The sequence below is a fragment of the Natrix helvetica genome, assembly GCF_964273705.1.
Source record: "Natrix helvetica genome assembly, chromosome: 1".
Classification (NCBI taxonomy): domain Eukaryota; kingdom Metazoa; phylum Chordata; class Lepidosauria; order Squamata; family Natricidae; genus Natrix; species Natrix helvetica.
The window spans coordinates 78,769,367-78,790,934 of NC_138548.1; the positions used below are offsets into that span (position 1 = coordinate 78,769,367).

Sequence of the window (21,568 nt, forward strand, 5' to 3'; positions counted from 1 at the left end):
ACACAGGGATGGGGTTTTAGGATGAGAACTGGCAGGTGACTTGACACAGAGAGAACAACGGAAATACCTTAAGCTAGAATAATGAAAATTGACAAGCAGGAGTCCTTCAGCTGTTCTTCTTTCTTCCCCCAATCCTCGGTTGCCAAGAAACAGCCTGCCTTCTTTTCTCTCTCTCAAACCATTCTTTATTTATCTCCGTCATGGTCTCCCAAAAGTAGTTTCTTAACTAAAAATCTCTCAGTGGTTTCAATTTATACAGTAGGTAGAGCAATCTCCTGGTTTTTTATTTGTCCTTTTTGCATTTTTATCAGACATACAGCTTTTTTAAAAAAATATATCAGATTGTCAAAACTGAAATAAAACACTATATATAAAAGGTTTGTTTCTAGCTCTTATCTAGTGACCATCCCACTAGAAATAATTCTAGTGATTATTTTCCCCCTGTTCATTAGTTGAAAAAAAAGCTTTTTCCTTTTAAAACTCTGAAACGTCATTTCCAACCTCCCTTCGTTTTGCGTTTGCCTCTGTACATGAACTCATTGAAGAAAGGCTCCATTTGGCCTCTCTGATGTATTTATATAAAGGCAGCGTAGAGGGAAGCTGATTGGTTGCTCTGGCTTGCTTTCTGACCTTGGGGGTTACCAAGTCTGACATTCCTGTGAGATCACATGGCAAGGATTGGCAGGCACAGCTGTCCCAATGGAAGGGAGGGGCTTGGGAGGGGCCATTCCGATTGAATTTCACTCCAGCCACTTAGGCTCTTTCCTGCTTTCCTCGCTGTGCTTTTCTTGTCTTCCACTTTGTTTGTGGCCTGGGTTGTAGAAAGCTCTGATAGGATAACAGCACCGAGGATGCTATTCTAGAAGATCAGGGTGGTTGCTTTAACATTTGGGTGGGCCTTTCTTTCCCATATCCGATTGACATTCCTCCAGGCTGAGCCATCCGAGATTCCGGTGGGCCCTGAGCTTTGGCACCATGCAGTCCATCCTCCTGTTTTAGCACCAACTTCACTGTAATTGTTTCTTTTAGCCCATCTAAACAGCCACTCCGACAGGTCTGCTCTTCCGACAAGTTGGTGTATGCAGCTCTGGAGCACGAAGAAGATGGGACAGGACCAGACCAAGCAGCAGATAGAAAAAGGACTCCAGTTGTATCAGTCCAGTCAGACAGAAAAGGCCCTTCAAGTCTGGTTGCGGGTTTTGGAAAAGAGCACAGATGCAGCTGGCAGGTTTCGAGTTCTGGGATGCCTCATCACTGCTCACTCGGAGATGGGCAGGTACAAAGATATGTTAAAGGTAAAGCATTCAGATTGGCCGCATGTCTTTTTCTCTTGCTAGGTTACGGAGAGGGTGGTGGGTAGAAAGGTAGGGCTCCAGATTACGGTCCAGCCACAATCGAACAGCAAACGTAGTACTGGTTGGGATTCTTTTAAAATTGCAGATCCTGAAGCCCTGCCAAATTCTTACCTTTGGAAATCGCCATTCTGCATTTCCACCTGCAGTCCTAGACCTCATGAGCAGTCTATAAAGGTTTCTCACCTGCAGAATTAAGTATGCTGGGTGTTACATTGTTAGCCATTTGCATGTGTACCTGGGGGGTTGTGTGGTTTTGCAAAGCTGAGACACCATATGCTGCGGCTGTCCTTTATTTTGTAGAATTGTCAGCTGTGTAAAATAACTGTAGGTTAAACAGTATGTGCGTTTGTACACGAACACACAAATTCACACACAGTTTATACTGTGATGCCAGGATTAGGGCTAGGGTTTTTTCAACATTATTTATTTGAATGGAACATTCTCTTTTTCTATTCAAAATAACTTTCACAATGTGATGGTTGCCATAGAAGCCATCTAGATCGCTTTTCAAAGTGAGATGGTTGGTGCATAAATCTAATAAATAGATTTGCTGAGTTGTTTTCTATTAAATGTTGCTTTGAAAGATCTTAAATTCAAGATCTTCTTACTTTTGGGTAAATTCTGCAGAAATCTTTCATTGTTTTCAATATACATTGCCTTGAATCCAAAAGTCTTTTCTTTTTAATTGTTATTTCTGTTTGAGGAGTTTTACAAGGCAATCCAGAGATCCATAGTTGAAATGAGATGTGAATTAAGATTTTCCTATTCTCAATTTATTATGTTGTGGATGCAACTTTAGATCTACTGGAAAGTAGGAAAGAGAAACCTGTGGAAAATCTACTGTAGTATTGAGTTAGAGCACTGAACCCCCAACACCACTGGTGATATACAGTGTACAGATTTACAACAGTCCATTTAGTGATCATTTGAAGTTACAATGGCACTGAAAAAGTAACTTATGACTGTTTTTCACACAACTATTGCGGCATCCCCATGGGATTGCAGTGTGTGATCACCTTTTGCGACCTTCTGCCAACCAAAATAAATGGGAAAGCCAGATTCACTTAATGACTTTATTACTAACTTAACAACTGTGACAAGCAAGGTCGTAAAATGGGGCAAAATTAACTTCACAAATGTCTCGGTTAGCAACCGAAATTTGGGGTTCAAAATTGTGGCCATAAATCAAGGACCACCTGTATTTGTAGTTTAGAAACATACCCACATCTGATTAAAGATTATATAGTCTGCTATATTTGTATTGTTCAATTTGGGTTGCAAATGGTTTTAAGAAGTTTATTAAGGTATCAAGACTGTTAAGCCTGAGGCCTTTCAGTTAAGGTATATTTGTCTTAATGGGCCCCTTGTAACATCTTATTAACGGAGTGGAAGATTTTAAACACTGGCCTGAAAACTTAATAATGCAAATTTGCAATCTAGAATGCTCCTCAAAATATCCATTGATGGATGAACTCTTCTTTCTTATAAAATATTTTTTTGAGGAACAATATTTCTTGTAGCTGTAGTAGTAACTTGGTTGTAGAGCAGGGTTTAGTATTTAAATCTACATTCAAATGGGATCTGTAAACATTAAACAAAAAAGAGAGGTTCAACTACTTTTGGAGGGACTGATTAGAGATTTCTAATGTTAATTTTTCAGTGTATGGGAAGATCTTTTAAACTAACCATGAGAGACCATGCATAGAACAAAAGAATAGAGTGTTGTTATAACAGCTGATACCAGATGCTGATTGAATGATAGAAAAGGCGGTGGTGAGGCCCCTACTCAAGAGGCCTTCACTTGACCCAACGGAGCTAGCTAATTACCGTCCAGTCTCCAACCTCCCCTTTTTAGCAAAGGTTGTTGAGAATGTGGTGGCGCAGCAATTTCCACGTCGCCTCGATGAATCCGTATATCTAGACCCACGCCAGTCCGGCTTCCGACCCGGGCACAGCACAGAGACAGCCTTGGTCGCGTTGGTTGATGATCTCTGGAGGGCCAGAGATAGAGGTTGTTCCTCTATCCTGGTCCTATTAGACCTCTCAGCGGCTTTTGATACCATCGACCATGGTATCCTATTGCGCCGGCTGGAGGGGATGGGAGTCGGAGGCACCGTGTTACGGTGGTTCGGCTCCTACCTCTCCGGCCGGATGCAATGTGTGTTGACTGGGGGGCAGAGGTCGACCCCGAGGCCACTCTCTTGTGGGGTGCCGCAGGGGTCGGTCCTCTCGCCCCTTTTGTTCAACGCATATGTGAAGCCGCTGGGTGAGATCATCCGTGGTTTGGGGGTTGAGTACCATCTGTACGCTGATGATACTCAGTTGTACATCTCAACCCCAAGCCACCCCAACGAGGCTGTCGAAGTGATGTCCCGGTGTTTGGAAGCCGTCGGGGTCTGGATGGGGGACAACAGACTCAAACTCAACCCCTCCAAGACCGAGTGGCTGTGGCTACCGGCACCTCGGTTCAGCCAGCTGATTCCATCTCTGGCCATAGGGGGCGAACAATTGCCCCCTGTGGAACGGGCGCGCAATTTGGGCGTCCTCCTAGATGGCCGGCTGTCAATGGATGATCATGTGGCAGCCGTGGCAAGGGGGGCGTTCCACCAGGTTCGCCTGGTGCACCAATTGTGCCCCCTTCTGGACCGGGATGCCCTACGCACAGTCACTCATGCACTGGTGACGTCTCGCCTGGACTACTGTAACGCTCTCTACATGGGGCTTCCCTTGGGACGCGCCCGAAGACTGCAGCTAGTCCAGAACGCAGCCGCGCGGGTAGTCATGGGGAGTACTAGGTACTCCCACGTAACACCTCTCCTGCGCGAGCTGCACTGGCTGCCTGTAGTCTTTCGGGTGCGTTTCAAGGTTCTGATTACCATCTTTAAAGCGCTCCATGGCATAGGGCCTAGTTACCTGCGGGATCGCATCCTCCCACATACATCCCTGCGGCCAATTCGCTCTCACAGGGAGGGCCTTCTCCTGGTGCCGTCCACGAGGCAATGCCAACGGGCGACACCGAGGAGTAGGGCCTTCTCTGTGATGGGCCCAACCCTCTGGAATGACCTCCCCCCCGACATTAGAACCACTACTGACCTCCGCTCCTTCCGACAGAAATTGAAGACACACCTGTTCCGACTGGCTGGTCTGGCATAATTTATAACGTCTACCTCCTGGCATACACATTTTTACTGGTTTTTAGAGGGATAGTCTCTTTTAAATTTAATCTTATATGATATTGGGATTTTAAATTTTGTATATTTTGATTTATTTATTTAGCTGTACAGTTTGGCATATTTTTATCCTCCTCTCATATACGTATTTATGTATCTATTTATTATGTTTTAATTTGTTGTATTTCGATACGGACTGTACACCGCCCCGAGTCCCTTTCGGGAGAGGGGGCGGTCTATAAGCGCTAATTAATAATAATAATAATAATAATAATAATAATAATAATAATAATAATAATAATAATAATAATAATAATAATAATAATAATAATAATAATAATAATAATAAATTATAAGAAAGAAGAGTTCATCCATCAATGGATATTTTGAGGAGCATTCTAGTTTGCAAATTTGTATTATTAAATTTTCAGGCCAGTGTTCAAAATCTTCCACTCCGTTAATAAGATGTTACAAAAAGCAAGTTGGGGAGCAGAATAAAAAGACATAATGCTGAACTCAGTAAATCTGCATGTTCATAAATTGTAATGTTAGATCCATAAATTCACAGTGTTTGAACCTGATGTGTTGATCTGATTCCTCTCCAAACTGTTAGGATAAAACCCATGGCTGGTGTTTTTTGAAAACACAATATACAAATAAATATACTTTCAGATACTTCGAAGGGGACTATATTTAGAGTATCTATACAGCTTTTATAAGATTTAAATTGGTGACATATTATAGTAGTTTGATTAAAATGGTAGGAATTGAAGGAAAAGATCAATTGGGGTTTGAAATGGATTTTCCAATTATTATAATTTATTTTTATCCTGATTTTCTTCAAAGAGCTCAAGTGAAACATGTTCTGTGAACTCCCATTGCCAATTGAGCATTTCAGTCCATATTTCCACAGTTCTGGTCATAACAGTACTTTCTGTGCTGAATTAGCTCTTTAGTCTGCTCTGGCAGAATTCATCACAGACAATTTGCTTAGTAGTGCTGTGCAAAGCATTTGAAAGAGGCCCTTTGCAAAGCACATCCCAAAGAATATGGCTAGTTTAACACTTTGCTCACAGGTACCCTGCTAGTACTGACTCGTGCAAAATGTCTATTTCAAGTGCTTTGCACAGCCCTATTGTTCAATAATTGGTTTACAGAATATGTTTTATCTATAAGGTTAAAGGGCTTGTCCAGGCAGTTGCCAAAACAACACTAATTAGAATACATACATACATACATACATACATACATACATACATACATACATACCAATAGCACTTAGACTATTATACCGCTTCACAGTGCTTTACAGCTCTCTAAACGGTTTACAGAGTCAGCATATGGCCCCCAACAATCTGGGTCCTCATTTTACCAACCTCAGTAGGATGGAAGACTGAGTCAACCCTGAGTCAAATTACATCAATAGGAAATAAAGCAAGAGGTTATTTGATGTAATATTATTTAGCTTGCTTACACAATTTTCTTTTCGTCGTTTCTAAATTTCATTTAAGTGAAGAGAAAAAACAACCATATCTTTTTCCTTTTTTCCTATGGGTTTTTTAAATTAAAAATTGGAGGAACATTTTCAAAAAGCAGACAGTCAAAAGCATATGCAAATAGGACACCATATTCCTTAGCATTTGACTGCTTTCCTGAGCCACTGTTTTGCACATGGAACCATTTGGTGGAGTTTAACTTTATAGCAAAAAACAACAACAAACAAGGTAGGTTTTGTAGCCCTGAGCCTTGTCTTATCACAGAGTAGGTCCAAATTGTCAACTCCAATCTTGATTATGGTCAGAGCCACTACAGATGGCAAAACTATCCAGTTTGATTAGAGCATTTATAAGGGATTGGAAACCCCTTTTGAACTTTTGCTGGAAAAAAATGAACTTGTGATTTATGGGTAGCTTATGGAAATAAATACATTATGAAGTAAAAAAAATTAAAATATAAATGCCTTTGTAACTGCTGCCCAAAAGATCAGAAGCCTCTTCTTTATAATCTTTTTTTTCTTTTTCTATTTTCTTTTACTTATTCACCATTCCTTCGAATTTTCTTTGTTTCTTTTTTAATTCCTGTACTGGTTTTTAATCTTATTTTAAAAATACCATCAATAAAATTACATGAATTCATTATGACCGAAGTTTAGGATTAGACTTGTTGCTTCTTAAATCTTACGTTCTTTTGCTGAAAGTTTGCAGTCATGCAGATTGACACTGCCCGAGAACTGGAGGATCCTGACTACCTTACTGAGAGCTACCTGAATTTGGCACGGAGCAACGAGAAGCTCTGCGAATTCCCGAAAACCATCTCCTATTGTAAGACCTGCCTGAACATGCGAGGTACAACATTGGGCCTGCAACTAAATGGCCAAGTCAATCTCAGCATGGGCAATGCCTACCTTGGCCTCAGTGTCTTCCAAAAAGCTCTGGAGTGTTTTGAGAAAGCTCTACGGTACGCTCACAACAACGACGACAAGATGCTTGAGTGTCGTGTCTGTTGCAGTCTAGGAAATTTCTACACACACCTCAAAGTGAGTATTGCAGAAATGACAAAAGAACGTAGATCAGAAGTTTAAAAAATGCAGATGGAAGAAAAGGAAAGGGAGACATTTTTCCAACTGTCTGAAGGATGGTACAGATGGTAGCTTGAACCTAGAGGGCAGGGGTTTCCCCCTGTTTTCTTTCTATGAACCATAACTTTGTGATCTGAAGCTTGTGAGGACATCACATAAATCAGAGCTCAGGGGCATAGTGTTTAGGGAAACAACGCCATTCACGACTCCCCTAAAATGGTATCTCTGGGATGTCAACATTTTTTTAAAAAAATGTTTTGATTAGGTAAGACCTGAAATATTGCTAATTTGCTTAGTTTCACAACTTTTTAGAATTATGATCTAAAATCTTGAGAAATCAGGGAAAACATGCGAAAATTATTATGTGGCCTTGTAATATTTTGGAATTTTGGCTATTAGTTTAGTGCCCATACATGATCCTAGATACAACCCTTTGTAATCTCCTGCCTCAATGGAACTATTGTTTCAACTCACATATTTAGATAGGGAAAATCTTCCAGAAAAAGTAAGATTGTTGTACCACAGATTGCAATTTTTCGACATGGATATTATTTACTTGTCATAACAAGCTTTATATTGATTAGCTAATGGGGAGATTTAAATAGTCTTCTTTTTCTTTTTTTACATTTTGGCCATCTAATTTTATCATTCTATTTTATTGCTTGTTTATTTGGATTTATATGCCGCCCTTCTCCAAAAGGACTCAGGGCGGCGTACAACATTAAAAAAAAACACATCCCAAAAGTTAAAAAAAATTAAATACATATCCCAAAAAACAAACTGAATTTAAAAGACAATACATTGGATATGAAACAAAAGAACACTGAGGAATCATAGTATACATCTAAGAATAAACAAAAGAAAGGAGAAAGCTTTTCTGACATTTCAAGGATTTAATCACATAATCATTTTCATATTATTATGGTTTAAGGTAGAATCACATGAAATAGTTATCTGTGATCACTACTAATGCTTATGGATCCATTTCTGAGAGGAGATTATCAAATGTGTAACTTAATATCTATTACGTGTTGCTATATGTAAAGCTCTCAGAGAACATTCCTTATTTTGATCATGTTTTGAACAAGAAACATTACAGCATTTTGCTATTTCTAGGAAAATTCATACCGTCAGCATTAATATTGCTTATTTTGGTGTAAATTTGGACAAATTTACTTAGAATAGTCATTTTTCAATCTTCTCACTGTGAACTCAAATGAAGTGTGAGGACTTGCCTTATCTTAACAGAGGCTTCAGATATATAGACTACAGTTTACCTTACTTAGTGGAAACTTGCCACATTGAACTCTCATTCCGCATTTCAGAATGGGTACATGTATAATGCACATATGTTTACAGTACTATCACCAGTTCATTTCTTTAACCAGAAAAATATAATTAATGGGGTAATCTTATATTCCAACGAGTTCACCATGCCCAAACTCTATATTGGTGCTTCTTATAAAAGCAGGTTGAAACCATGGCTTTTTTCACCGTAAGTTTTAAATCAATCAATCTAGGTTATAAGTTGTCATAAACATTATTCCTTGGTGAATTTATATCTCGCCGTTAACCATAGAAAAATCAAAATCAAAACAGCTTACAAGATTTCACAACTTTAAACAATCATAGCTTTTACCATTTCTGCAGCCTTTCTGTATCTTTCCTCTCAACCTCTCTCCTTGCGTCTTCTTCTCTTTCCAAGGACTATGAAAAAGCTCTGTTTTTCCCATGCAAGGCAGCAGAGCTGGTGAATGATTATGGAAAGGGCTGGAGTTTAAAGTACCGAGCAATGAGCCAGTTCTACATGGCTGTAGCCTATCGGAAGCTGGGGCGCTTGCCAGATGCTATGGAATGCTGTGAGGTACAAGCACGGCTTCTTGGAGTAGGGGGAAGGCTACTGGGTAAAGCTAAGATTTGGAGGGGGGGGTGTATGTTCTGCAGAAAGTCGATTTGACCACATTGAGTTGTGCTTTAATCACTGTTTTGTATAGACTATTGCGCCATCTTGCAGCAACTGCATCCACTGTCAATACAGTTATTTTTTGTTATAAAGCCCCATTATGGGGCAAAAAAAAAATTGAAAGCCACCTTTATCTATAAACATCAGTACACGTCACTAATTTTTTATATATAAGAACACAGATCCTTTTCTTTGGTGGAAGAAAATGATTTTTGAACTGCAAAGGAACCCAATAAAACTACAAAGCAATGGCAAAGTATTTTGACTGTTTGAGGAAGGTCCAGACTGCATAACCTTATTTATTTATTTTATTTTATTTCTTAGATTTTTAGACCGCCCCTCTCCCAGAAAGGGACTCGGGGCGGTGTACAGTCAATACAAATAAAACCAGTCATAATAATAAAATACATTTAAGATACATTTGGAGGGGGAGATAGGCTGTACTAAGAAATAAATATATTCTAATCCTAAAAACATCACAATTAAAACCCCAAACCCAATTAAAATACAATAAATCCCCGGGAGGTAAAACTAAGGAAGTGCCAGGCCAGCTGATTGAAATAGGTGACTACCTCTTCCTTCAACCTTTTATTTTGTTGAAACAATTTGGGAGAAGAGATGTGGTCTTTTATACATACATACATACATACATACATACATACATACATACATACATACATACATCATACATACATACATATATATTCATTTTCATAATATATACCCACATTTATACTATTACATAACCAACATTGTATTATATTATTAAATATTTACGTCAATTCGTCTTACCAGCAACTCCCAAAAACAATTATTGGCTCTTCTGCGCTCCATACACCATATTTGTACCTTATCCATCACTTTCTTCTCCCTCTCTCCTCCTCCTCCCTACCTCCTTTCTTCCCTCTGTTGTCCTTCTCTACTTCCCCTTCCTCTCTCCTTCTCCTTTCTTCCCTTTCCACTCCTTCTTTCTCTCCCCCTCTTCCCCCCCCTCTCTCCTATCCTTCTCTTCTTCCCTCACCTCTCTCCTCTACTTCACACTCTTCAAGAGAGAGAGATATGGTCTTTAATGTGGATTGCAAACAGGACAAGATCCCCTTTCCTTCACTCAGACACCTGTTTCTTAGGTCACAATTTAGAACTTAGTAGGTGATAGACGTTCATCTTGAGTTCAAATTCTGAAAGCTTGTCTTACTAGGAGTCAATGAAGATTGCCCTTCAGCATGGAGATCGTCCTTTGCAAGCACAGTGCCTGCTCTGCTTTGCTGATATCCACCGCAGCCGTGCAGATGTACAGGTATGACCCTCTCCTATGAAAGAGGCTGCCTGAGGGCAATAGTGCACAGCGACTGACACCTTTTCTTACAACCCAGACAGCTTTTCCCCGCTATGATTCCTCCATGAGCATCATGACTGAGATTGGAAACCGTCTGGGACAAGTTCAGGTGCTGCTTGGTGTAGCCAAGTGCTGGCTGATGCAAAAGGACCTCGACAAGGTCAGTAATAGGCTGCAGTAAGAAACTACAGCCTATTAGATTCATTTGCATTTTTATGAGTCACCAAAATGGCATGAAGTTTTTTTTTCCCTCTATGCCCAGTCTTTATGTCCACAAAGTAACATCCATACCGAGGAAACAAGAATTTGGCTTGTATTCAAAACTGTTTATCCAATGTACATTTGGATCTGCAAGATGAATAACCCAGTTATCTGTAAGCAAAATGAATAAATGGAGTAGTGCTGGGATTCATCATAGGCTACCTTAACAAATATGATTCACTCATTGTAGTTGAGCATGTAGAAATGATCAACTGAAAGTTGTTTCCCCATAAGACAGGGTTGTTCAAACTTGGGAACTTTAAGACTTGTGGACTTCAACTCCCAGAATTCCCCAGCCAGCCATGCTGGCTGGGGAATTCTGGGAGTTGAAGTCCACAAGTCTTAAAGTTCCCAAGTTTGGACACCGCTGCCATAAGATATGCTGACCCCAGAGCTATACATGCTGTTTCCCTTCTGACATTGCAGAAGACACTAAAAACCATTGCTTTTAAGCAGGCCTTAGGCCCAGAATGAGAACCTGTGGGCTTCCCAGCTAGTTTTATGGCTGTGTTGTTTTAATGTGGATGAAGAACATTATAACATTTATTAGGGTTATTAACTGTAGCTTGTACACTGCTCAGAGTCTACTGAAATAATATATATAAAAATATAAATAGTTATGTATAATTTGGGTACCATGAAACCTTAACTCTTGGCAATTTAATAAACAAAGGCAGTTTTCTTGGAAAACATTGTGGAAGTGGTTTGACATTTCTTCTTCCAGGATATTTTTCAAATTCCTAGGGCTGACTCTCAACTCTAAGGGCTGAGAGTGACTGGCACAAAATGACCTATCTGGCTTCTATTCCTGTGACAGGATGAGAACTCACAGTCTCCTTGCTCTTAATCCAGTGTCTTTAATTACTACAGCAAACGTGTGTGTGTGTACATGTGTATGTGTATACGTATTTATATATTTTACAGAGTGTATACACAAATAATTTTGAATATGTGTGGTATTTAGCTATTATAAAATAAAGGGAGTAAATGTTTCCTAGTATTACCTAGACTTCCAGGGATTAGGTTGATGCAGTTTCCCCTATCTTGGCACTCTCTGAACCTCAGGTACATATCACAGATTCAAGCAAGAAGTTCTTCAGAACCACCACATATTTCAAGACATCATCTTACCATACTTGGCACCTCACCCTCCTCGCCTATAAACACTTGATACCATAGGGCCTGATTACTTGATGGACTACCAAGTAATATGGTAGTATCACTACCGCTGTGATAGTTTTTGCCTGTCCCATATAATTGGATTGACGGTCCAAATTCCTTTGGTTAAACAATGTTGTCTATCAGCATCCAGGAGACATGCCTTTTTTGTTGTAGCACTTACTCTTAAACAGCATCCCTCCTGAGAGCTGCATGGCTCCTGCCCCGATGATGATCAGGATGTCTTTGAAAACCTCTAGGCCTTTGCTTTAGGATAGTTATCAAGTCCTGTGATTTTATTTGTCTTGGTTTTTTTTCCTGGATGCACATTCATACTGTTTTATTGTTGTATTATCTTAATGTTGTAGGCTGCCCAAAATCTTATGGAGTGGACTCAAGTACATATATGTTCTGCTTTCTACAGGCATTAGAAAATATTGAGAGGGCTCATGAGCTAGCAGAGGGACTAGGAAACAAAGTAAGTTTTTTTTAAACTATATCCACGATAAACTATTATGTTCTGCTTAATGTGCATTTATCTACACTATATTGCCAAAAGTATTCGCTCACCTGCCTTTACTCGCATATGAACTTATATTGGCTCCCAATAGATGTTCAGGTGCAATTCAAGTTTCCTGGTTATTGCCTTTAAAGCTTTAGATACTATAGAACCGAGCTACTTGCAGGATTACCTTCTCTCCTCAACCTCTGCCTGCCCCATGCATTCCCATATGGCATGCTGCATGCTCCAGATCTCTGCTGAATGATGTCTAATGGATGTTGTTACAAATTCTCTACCCAATACTCATATTAATACAGAACAGATAAATGAAAATCAGTCTGATAAAATCCAGACTAACTACAATTAGCACAAAGAATAATGAAAGAAGTCATTAATTTGGAGAAGTCACGTTATAACTGATATGCATCTGTAAGATAATACAAATGAATGAAGCATGGAGTAGACTAAGGAAATATCTAGCTACATTATGGGCACTAATGCAGTGTCAGTGACTCAACAATGGATCCAAAGGGGGGGGGGGGAAATGCTAACAGCAATTCAGTCGGGAAGACATAATCACAGGTTAAATACTGTAAGTTCATATGCGAGCAAAGGCAGGTGAGCGAATACTTTTGGCAATATAGTGTATGTATCTCATAATTCTGCCTGATAACAAACATCCAGGGTTTTAAAAATGTAATTATGCACCCAAATATTATGTTGAATCATTACTAACCCACTAATATGAGGGAGGGATCAACAGTGATGGCCCTTATTTGTGTTCCAACCCTTTAGACATTGTTGATGAGGTTCTGTCACTCAACAGAAAAATAGCTCTCCCGTGAGGGTTACATAGCAGAATGGAAAGCTAACATCAGATGTTTTGATTCTGGGTGGTGGGGCATCTCCTGCCCCAGTGGAATAATTGCAGCTCCTGACTTTTCTAAATGGTAGGGTATTTAATTATGGCTTTGGAAAGGTGATGCTAGAAAAGATTATATCTTAACCCAAGGATCCTGAAACAATTTGAACCTATGATTGTTGGAGTGTCGAGAATATCCACACAAAATTTCTTGCACTGAGAAATCCAAGCCCTAAACTTTCTATGTTGCTAGCATTATTCATGCGGAACTCTTCAGAAGAGGGGATTTTGCAGAGCACACACACAATTAGGTAAATATGAAAAAAAAGGGATCAGTGAATGTATAAGATAAAATGGTAAGCAAAAAGTGAAATCACCCATTCTCCCCCCCCCCCCAAAGTACAAATAGGAATGGTAAGAAGCAGAGTTTGGGAAGAGGAGGCAACAGATGGCCAAAGAAAAGCAGGATCTGTCTGACAGTTGGTGAGCTTCTGCCAAGTAAAATAAAAAGCAGCAGAAGGGATGAGAAAAGAACATCACATTTCAAAAGCTTAAAAGATGCAATGCTTTGGATAATCGGGAACTAGGAATGAGATGGACCCATGGAGTGCATCCTTTCGAATATTCTTCTCGTGGTTATTTTTCTCTGTCTTCTCTTTTATGCAGCTTTGCCTGCTGAAGATTCATTGCATTTGTGAAGGGATCTATCGCACAAAGGGTCAGCAGAGAGAACTTCGTAATCAAGTGGTGAAGTTCCACGAATGCGTTGAAGAAATGGAACTCTACTGTGGCATGTGTGGCGAGTCCATTGGTGACAGGAACCACCAGCTCCAGGCATTGCCCTGCTCCCACGTCTTCCATTTAAAGTAAGGGGCAAAAGGGGAAAACGTAAACCATGCTGGAATAATTTAATTTAATTTAATTTTAATTTTATTTAATTTATAGACCGCCTCCTCTCCCCAAAGGGACTCGGGGCGGTGTAATAAGAGAAAGCAAAAACCATAGAGACAAAAAAGGGGATGTAATTCCTCCAGAACAAATGAAACGAAGAAGTTCTGTATTGGCATTTATGGTTTTTTTAACATTTCTTTATACCACTCCATTGAAACAACAATTTATTACTGAAACTTTTATCCTTGAAAGCTGGGATACTTTCCCCAAAATTGATTTTTAATCTCGTACTTAGATTTCCTTCTCAGGAATGCATCCTTTTATCAATGTCTTAGCTGGCTTCTTATGTCCTTACAGTCCAATTTTAGTGAGTTCTGACTTAGGCATAATATCTGTGTACTTAGAGGTAAATTTTAGCTTGCTGAATCAGGGGAACAAGCTTGAGAGTCAGACTCCCCAAACCCATGACCCATTGAGCCAAACACAGTTATCAGCTGTGGTTAATAACCTGCCAGCAGCCCTGTTTACACTGCCTATCCAAAAATAACAAATCGGGTATATATTAAGCATGCAGCGGAATGTTCTAACTTGATCAGAAGCTGCATTTAATTAGACATCACAAGTTGTCCAGTCCTGTGCTACACCACGTGTTTGAATTGAATGTGTGTTGCGATTATTCCCTTTTTTTCCTGGTGCTTTCTCATTCAGTCATCTTATGCATTAGAGCTAGAAAACTAACAAGTTAGAATTGCAGAGATGTTAACAAATGTGCTTTCCATTTAAAATGTACACTTGAAGAAACAATTCAGCTGAAAACTATTTTAACACTATTACATGCATAAAACATGTAGTATATGTAGTATATGCACATATGACAGATATGTATCAGGCTAAAGTATTTATCTACCAGATTTCTATAACTGCCTCATAAGAAGCGGCGTCCTGCAATAAAGATTTAAAACTATAAAACAAGTTAAACTATCATTATTAAAAAGTATAGCACACAAGAGATTAGATTAGCAAGGGATTCAGCTCAAAAACTCACTGGCTCCATGAAATACACACACACATGCGCGCACACACACACACACACACCCCAAGCACTGGCATTTTTGTGTTACTTGAACATTCAGAATGTGCAGATCTTTAGAAGAAATATCAGCTACATGTAACTTTTCCTCTTCTGGGTGTAGAATCCATGCACAATTTAATTGGGTTGAAAGATAAGGTGAGTGCTTTTCTGTACAGGTAGTCTTCAACTTATGACTACAATTGAGCCCAAAATTTCTGTTGCTAACTGTTCAGCGAGTTTTGTCCCATTTTACAACCTTTCTTGCCACAGTTATTAAGTGAGTCACTGCTTTGTTGTTAAGTTAGTAATACAGTTGTTAAGTGAATCTGGCTTCCCCATTGACTTTGTTTGTCAGAAGGTCATATAACTTTGAGACATTGCTAATGTTACGGTATCAGTCTTATTTAATAATAATATTTTCCTTGACAGTCCTGCTTGCTCCAGATGTTCTTCTGAACAAGGTCTCCCTCCAAAGTTATGGTGTCCAAATTCCAATTTTCAGGGGCCTAGTCTTGCGAAATGTTAGATCATCTCCCTCCTCTTCATGAAAGTTTGATTGCTTTTAAAGAGATTTTAAAAACTTTTTTTTTACTATTTGAGTAGTGAGTTAGCATAGAGCCGGGTTATTTCTCCCTATCTGGCTTTATGGCTTGGCGTTAAAGTTATGGACTAATTTCATTGGATGGACTTTTTAAATTACAGCAAGTTTTAATTTGTACTGTGCACAATAAGCATTAAGAATTGATAACCTGTGTTCTCCCACCCACCCCCAACTGAAATAAATACCATATTTTTCAGACTATAAGATGTGCTCCCCCCCCCCAAAAAAAGTGGATGGAAATGTCTGTGCATCTTATACAGCAAATATTGTGGTGGGGGAAGGGGAGTTGGTGTGGCACCAATCAGCCGGCGAACAGGTGATGGCGAATAGGCTGTGGCGGCAGTGAATGGGTGGCAGAGGCAGATTTTTTTCCTTGTTTTCCTCCTCTAAAGCTATAGTCCAGAGCATCTTATAGTCCGAAAAATATGGTATTTAGAATCATAAAAGCAAAATATAAATATATTCTGAATCAACCTCTGGATTGGAAGAATGGCTTCAAACAAAATGCCTAAAATTAATAGTGAGAAATAATCTGTTGAGATTTAACTCTGCTGTATCGTGAGAAACGATGCTGACATTGGCAGATCAAATAGGTGAAGAAACACTACGTTAATAATTATGCATGCAATCTAGAAGAGTGTTGATGTATTTATCCTGTTTTTCTTTTCAAACTGACCACTCAACCTGAGTAAAAGGAGAAATTTGCACAGCCTTTTGTAAACAAAGAGCTATTGGGGCCCGCCTTACAAGAAAAATAGCAAATGAACTCATGGATGACTCTTTGGCAGCCAGGGTCTGACAGCAAGGTTAACTTTAGAGTGCACTAAATAGCACTGCAAATATTCAGAAACCAAAATACTTCTGTAAACACGCTGCACTGGCCATGACAAGTAGTGAATGAGCATTTATAAAACACTTAAGTGTTGCAAAGCTGTTCAGCCTCCTTCAATTAAAAATAACAGGATCTGCAACCATTCTGGAAAACAGCAAAATGAAATAACTACTATCTTTAAAATTAAAAGTCAGATGTGTGGCAAAATGCTCCTAAGAAGAATGTTCACTGCTTAACATGTTAATTATTGCCTGTTGAGAAAAATGAAGGAAGGAAGATTGACACTATTTGGAAGATCTAGTTCAGAGACAGGGAATCTACAGCTCATTCTTGTACATGGCCCTATAGCTTGCCTTATAAGAAGAGACGGTTATGAACAACTATTCTCTGCCTATTTTAATTCTCAAGGAAATGGGTAGCCACCTTCACCATGCATTAACAGCTGGATCAAGGCATCAGCCTAAGAAACGTAAAAGATAAATTGGATATTAGAGTAAATGTATTCAGCTACTAGGTTTTCTGTCACCTAAACCAGTTTGTCTTCCTATAAATCTAGTTAAAGAAGATAAGGCGAGAATCTTTATTTTTGGCTGTAAAGGGCTGCAGACTTGAACATTAATTTTGGCAACACATTCCCCCCCCCTCGGGGATAGAAGTTAATTTCATATTAGTGATCTAGACCATGGTGATCAAATAGTCACCAGTGCCATATTTCAACACTACCCCCCCCCCCCAAAAAAAAATGTGCAGATGTTTTATGCTTGTACGATAATACTTTGCAAACTGCAATCCTGTCTTTTTTTCTCTGGGATCAGAGGAAAACATTACAGGTATAAATAAAAAGTAGTGGTCCTTTTTTTTCTTCTTTTCTCTCTTGGAGAAAAATGACTGCCTTGAAGGATTTTTGATCAGCCTCACTATTGTGAGCTGCCCAAAATCTCACAAAATTGATGTTGTAGAAATATTGTAAAATAAAATTAAATAATAAATTAATCAGGGATGGGGGCATTGATAAAGGGGAGGAGGTATACACACACACACACAAATATACACACATATACATATACTGTATGTACATACATACATACATACATACATACATACATACATACATACATACATAGCATTTAGAGATGTCCTGGAGTGCAATTGAACCCCTTCAAGTCAGATCATGTTTCCATTCTAGTTTACCTGGTTCCAGTGTTAACCAGATTGTTTTTATGCGGTGAAAAAAAATAATGGAAGAAGAAAATAAATTGTATCCAGTGTACTTTATTACTAGGTCTCTTTAAAATCAGAACAAATTTATAATTTATAATTCTAGTCCTATTGCAATCAGAAATTAACATTCATCAAATTTTATTCTGCATTGCAACAATACGTGTTGCTAAACACAGCGAGCTGGGTTATTCCCAAGTAGCTTGCAAATATATAGTATAATGGATTATGGAAGAGAGGATGGGTTCATTATTGCTGATATTATTAATTTTTTTAAAGGTAAGTACCTAAATATCTTTATATAGTAATATTCAATATTATCCTCAAAGCACAAAAAAGCAGCAGTTAAAATGATGTTCATATTATTGATTCCCTTCTTGAAGTAATCAATTGTGAAAATAAAATGTTTCTCAGTGAAGGAGTTCATTCAAATAATTTCAAAGGAGTGAATTCCAATTGAATTGTAATTGTTTCAATTATTGTTTATTTAAATCATGTCTTTTAATTATATTTGTTTATGTTGCATTTCTTTATAAGAACAGAGAGATAAGATAGCCTTAAAATATTAATATTAAGGAATATATTACAGTATTTAAAACAATCACTTCAATGAAAAATGCAGGAAATTACAGCAGAAAAAGACCTGCTCCATCAAGATTTGAAATATAAAATTGAACATTACCCAGACTCCTGGCTAAGATATTCCCTACTGTCTTTTTCACTGCAGGTGCCTACAGACAAATGGAACACGAGGTTGCCCCAATTGCCGGCGTTCATCAGTTAAACCTGGGTTTGTGTGATTTGCTGATGAACTGATGACCTAAGAAAATTCATGCAGTAGGTGTGAAAAGTTGGAGCACTGGAGCAGTTCTGTTACATGATCTAGAGATGAAACCCATCATATAGATACAAAATCTCCTACAGAATTGATGGAAAATGCAGGCCTAGATCTTTGTCATGCCTTTTCACAAAGTTGTCACACCTCTCCCAGGAATTCTGTATCCTCCTTTTTCAAAGGAGATACAATAAGCCACCTTTGCTCCTTCAACAATGTGTTTGCTTGATCTCAATTTGATTTTGATTTTAATTTTCTGCTTCTTTTGATAGCTTCTTTCAGGGCCAACTCTGACACTCATACTTCACTTCTTTTTATTCATTCCTCATGGGAAGTATACTGATCCTGCCTACATAATACTTCTTGGACTGGCACAGTATTGCTTTCTTGTAGGCATGTTGACAGCTACTCTTTTCCAGACATTGCTTGAAGTTACTTCAATTTAACATTCTGACTGATGTTTTTTCTTAATTTATTTTGTACCTAACAGCTGTTAATGCTTTAAAACAACTGTTAAGCCATTCATAATATGTCGTTTTCCATTTGCAAAGAACATTACCCAACTTGATGCTCTCCAAATGATTTCCAGAAATTTGGGTAGCCTGGGAATTGTGGGATTGAAAGTCCAAATTGTCTGGATTGGGCAACTGATTTTATGTCAGAGTCAAGAGACTGTGATGTCCCACCTGCCTCTCAGCAATGTAACTCTTTCAGTATGTCTCTATTTTCAGTGTACAGGATCCTTCAGTTCTTCTGAAAGTATCGGATACCTTTAGTTTGCTTACATTCTCACAGAACATTCAATTTCTGCATGGGAGTGGGGTGTGGGAGGAGCCTTATAGTGTCCCAGGGAATGTTTCTTGTCTTGTATTCCTTTCCCATCATCTTGTAATGTTTTATGGGTGTGATTGGTCCAATCATGGAATTGTGAGCAATATATTTATACTTTCTGTAAACTGTTTATACTGGAATAAATAAAATCATAGCCTAGAAGTCAGTGTTTTCTAAAGTTGTAGCTATGTTTTCATCTTTTAGAAACTGCAGAAAGAAAGAAAGAAAAAGATGTATATTGATTAAATATATATGTATGTTGTGGGGGATATATATGAGTGATGGTATGAGTCATCTGAAAAATGGCTCAAAGGCACTAGCAGAGAAAGATCAAGGACGGATACTTGTATGCCCAGGGCACGATCAAGATAAAGGCAGATTTAGAACCTACAATATTATAGGGAGCCAGAATAGTTCAAGCATAATATGTTGGAGGGATACAGGCAGATTTCAAGAAGCTGAATGTTGGAAGGAGCATGGGAAAGGGGCTTCAGCACGGGCTCAAGACAAGGAAGGAATATAAAGGAAATGAGAAGTATTAAAAGCAGAAGTAAAGTGAAGCAACTGGGATATAAAGGTCAAGGATATAAATAGGAGATAGAAAAGTAAAAATTACAGCTTTAGAGGGGAATACAAAATTAAAGAGAATGAAGAGTTAATAGACCATATATTACTTTTACCTAGTTTGATTCAAGTAAACCGTTGACCTCATAAATTAAGTTATCATTGTAGGCATATTAAGATAGAAATAAGATTATAGAGAAAATATAGAAATCAAAACTACAAAATTATATATTATAAAGAACAAATGTATGAAAGATAATAAAGTAAAAACTATGGAATGAGGTATGGAGTAATGATTAAAGTATAGCTGAAACGGTATAGCAAAAGTTCAAAGTTTTGCTTGGCAGATACTTGTCAATTTGTTGGAAATCCATCCCTACTATAGCTGGGTTGTGGATGAAGATCTGTCAACATATTTATACCAAGTTTACTCAGCACCAAACTGCTCTAACATGTCTAACAATACAAAATTCTCATTATTAGGAAAGTGGAAGAATAGAAATCAGCCACCACCTATAAAAAGCTTTGCCTCTTCTATAAGAAGCCACTGTCTTTGTTTTGCCTAAATTTGTCTAACCCTGAACTATAATAATCTTAGTAAGACTACCCTTATTTGTGATAAAGGGAACCTAGTAACTTGCACAAACATTGTAGAATATTTTCTAATTCCACAAAGGCAGCCATTTTGTTAATTTGACCTGACCATCTTTTTACTGATGAAGTGCAGTAGAAAAGCAAGTGATGTATATTAACTGTTAATTTGTTAATGGAAAAATGGAAACATAGTCCCCAATAGGAAATGCATTGATTTTGTGTTTAAGTATTTAATAAACATACTTTTTTACATAAACGGTCTACAGTCCTATAAGCAGTACCATTTTAAGATAAAATTATCAGTTTCTTTTAAACAGCTGAAAAATACTTTATAGAAACATAGATACCAATCTACTGTTCTCCAGGTTTATTAGGATTACAACCTGCAAGACAACTAAAAATACAAGCTTTCTTGATACAGTTCTATGGAAACATATTTACCCCTCTTATCTGGATTTTCCACATTTTTGCTACTAAATACTATCAGCTTCCTCTTGTTTCTACCAATATCAAAAGGGAATGAGAGTAAACAAAGTTTTGGTGCTTGTTTTCATATATTCGATAAAGTCATCAATTGTGTGTTATGTCCATGTAACAGAATAATCTTTACATTCAGTATTTAGTTGCACCACCTTTAGTTGGAGTAACTGCAACCAGATTCTTCTTGTAATTGGTAATCCCTCTTATGCATGCTTAATTTTACCATTACCCCAATACCAAATCATAGAAAAATATTAGTAGCATATATGATATTACTCATAGAAAAAAGTCAGTAGAGGAGACAGTAATTTTAAACAAATTCCTGATACAGTTCATAGTGATGAACTTAGCTGGGAAAGGAATTTGGTACAAACCTTGGTACTGTAGCATTCAAAGATAAGAATCCTATGATGCAGATAGATGTGGGAACAGTATACCATGGTCCAGTTACAATAGTTGAAAAGT

At 38.2% G+C, this 21,568-nt stretch overlaps 1 protein-coding gene across 2 annotated transcripts; it reads left to right on the top strand.

Annotated features, from left to right (window-relative positions):
* Positions 1-798: 798 nt before the first annotated feature.
* RAPSN (receptor associated protein of the synapse) lies at positions 799-20,803 on the top strand. 2 transcript variants are annotated; one of them, XM_081937732.1, is made up of 8 exons: positions 799-1,295; positions 6,723-7,061; positions 8,809-8,967; positions 10,265-10,363; positions 10,440-10,562; positions 12,246-12,299; positions 13,852-14,051; positions 18,527-20,803. In XM_081937732.1, the coding sequence occupies exons 1-8, from the start codon at positions 1,080-1,082 to the stop codon at positions 18,597-18,599; spliced, it is 1,263 nt and encodes a 420-aa protein (XP_081793858.1). In that variant the 5' UTR covers positions 799-1,079; the 3' UTR covers positions 18,600-20,803. The 2 variants fall into 2 exon arrangements, with proteins under 2 accessions (XP_081793858.1, XP_081793859.1); XM_081937733.1 differs by lacking the exon at positions 799-1,295 and adding an exon at positions 6,124-6,249 and having other exon boundaries at positions 18,527-20,802.
* Positions 20,804-21,568: the final 765 nt, after the last annotated feature.

What these genes read in the sequence shown, in the direction of transcription:
- RAPSN (XM_081937732.1), top strand. Translation starts at nt 1,080, where the DNA reads ATGCAGCTCTGGAGCACGAAGAAGATGGGACAGGACCAGACCAAGCAG. An exon ending in GCAGCCGTGCAGATGTACAG is followed by an intron (nt 10,364 to 10,439) that starts GTATGACCCTCT and finishes CTTACAACCCAG; the next exon opens with ACAGCTTTTCCCCGCTATGA. An exon ending in TGCAAAAGGACCTCGACAAG is followed by an intron (nt 10,563 to 12,245) that starts GTCAGTAATAGG and finishes TGCTTTCTACAG; the next exon opens with GCATTAGAAAATATTGAGAG.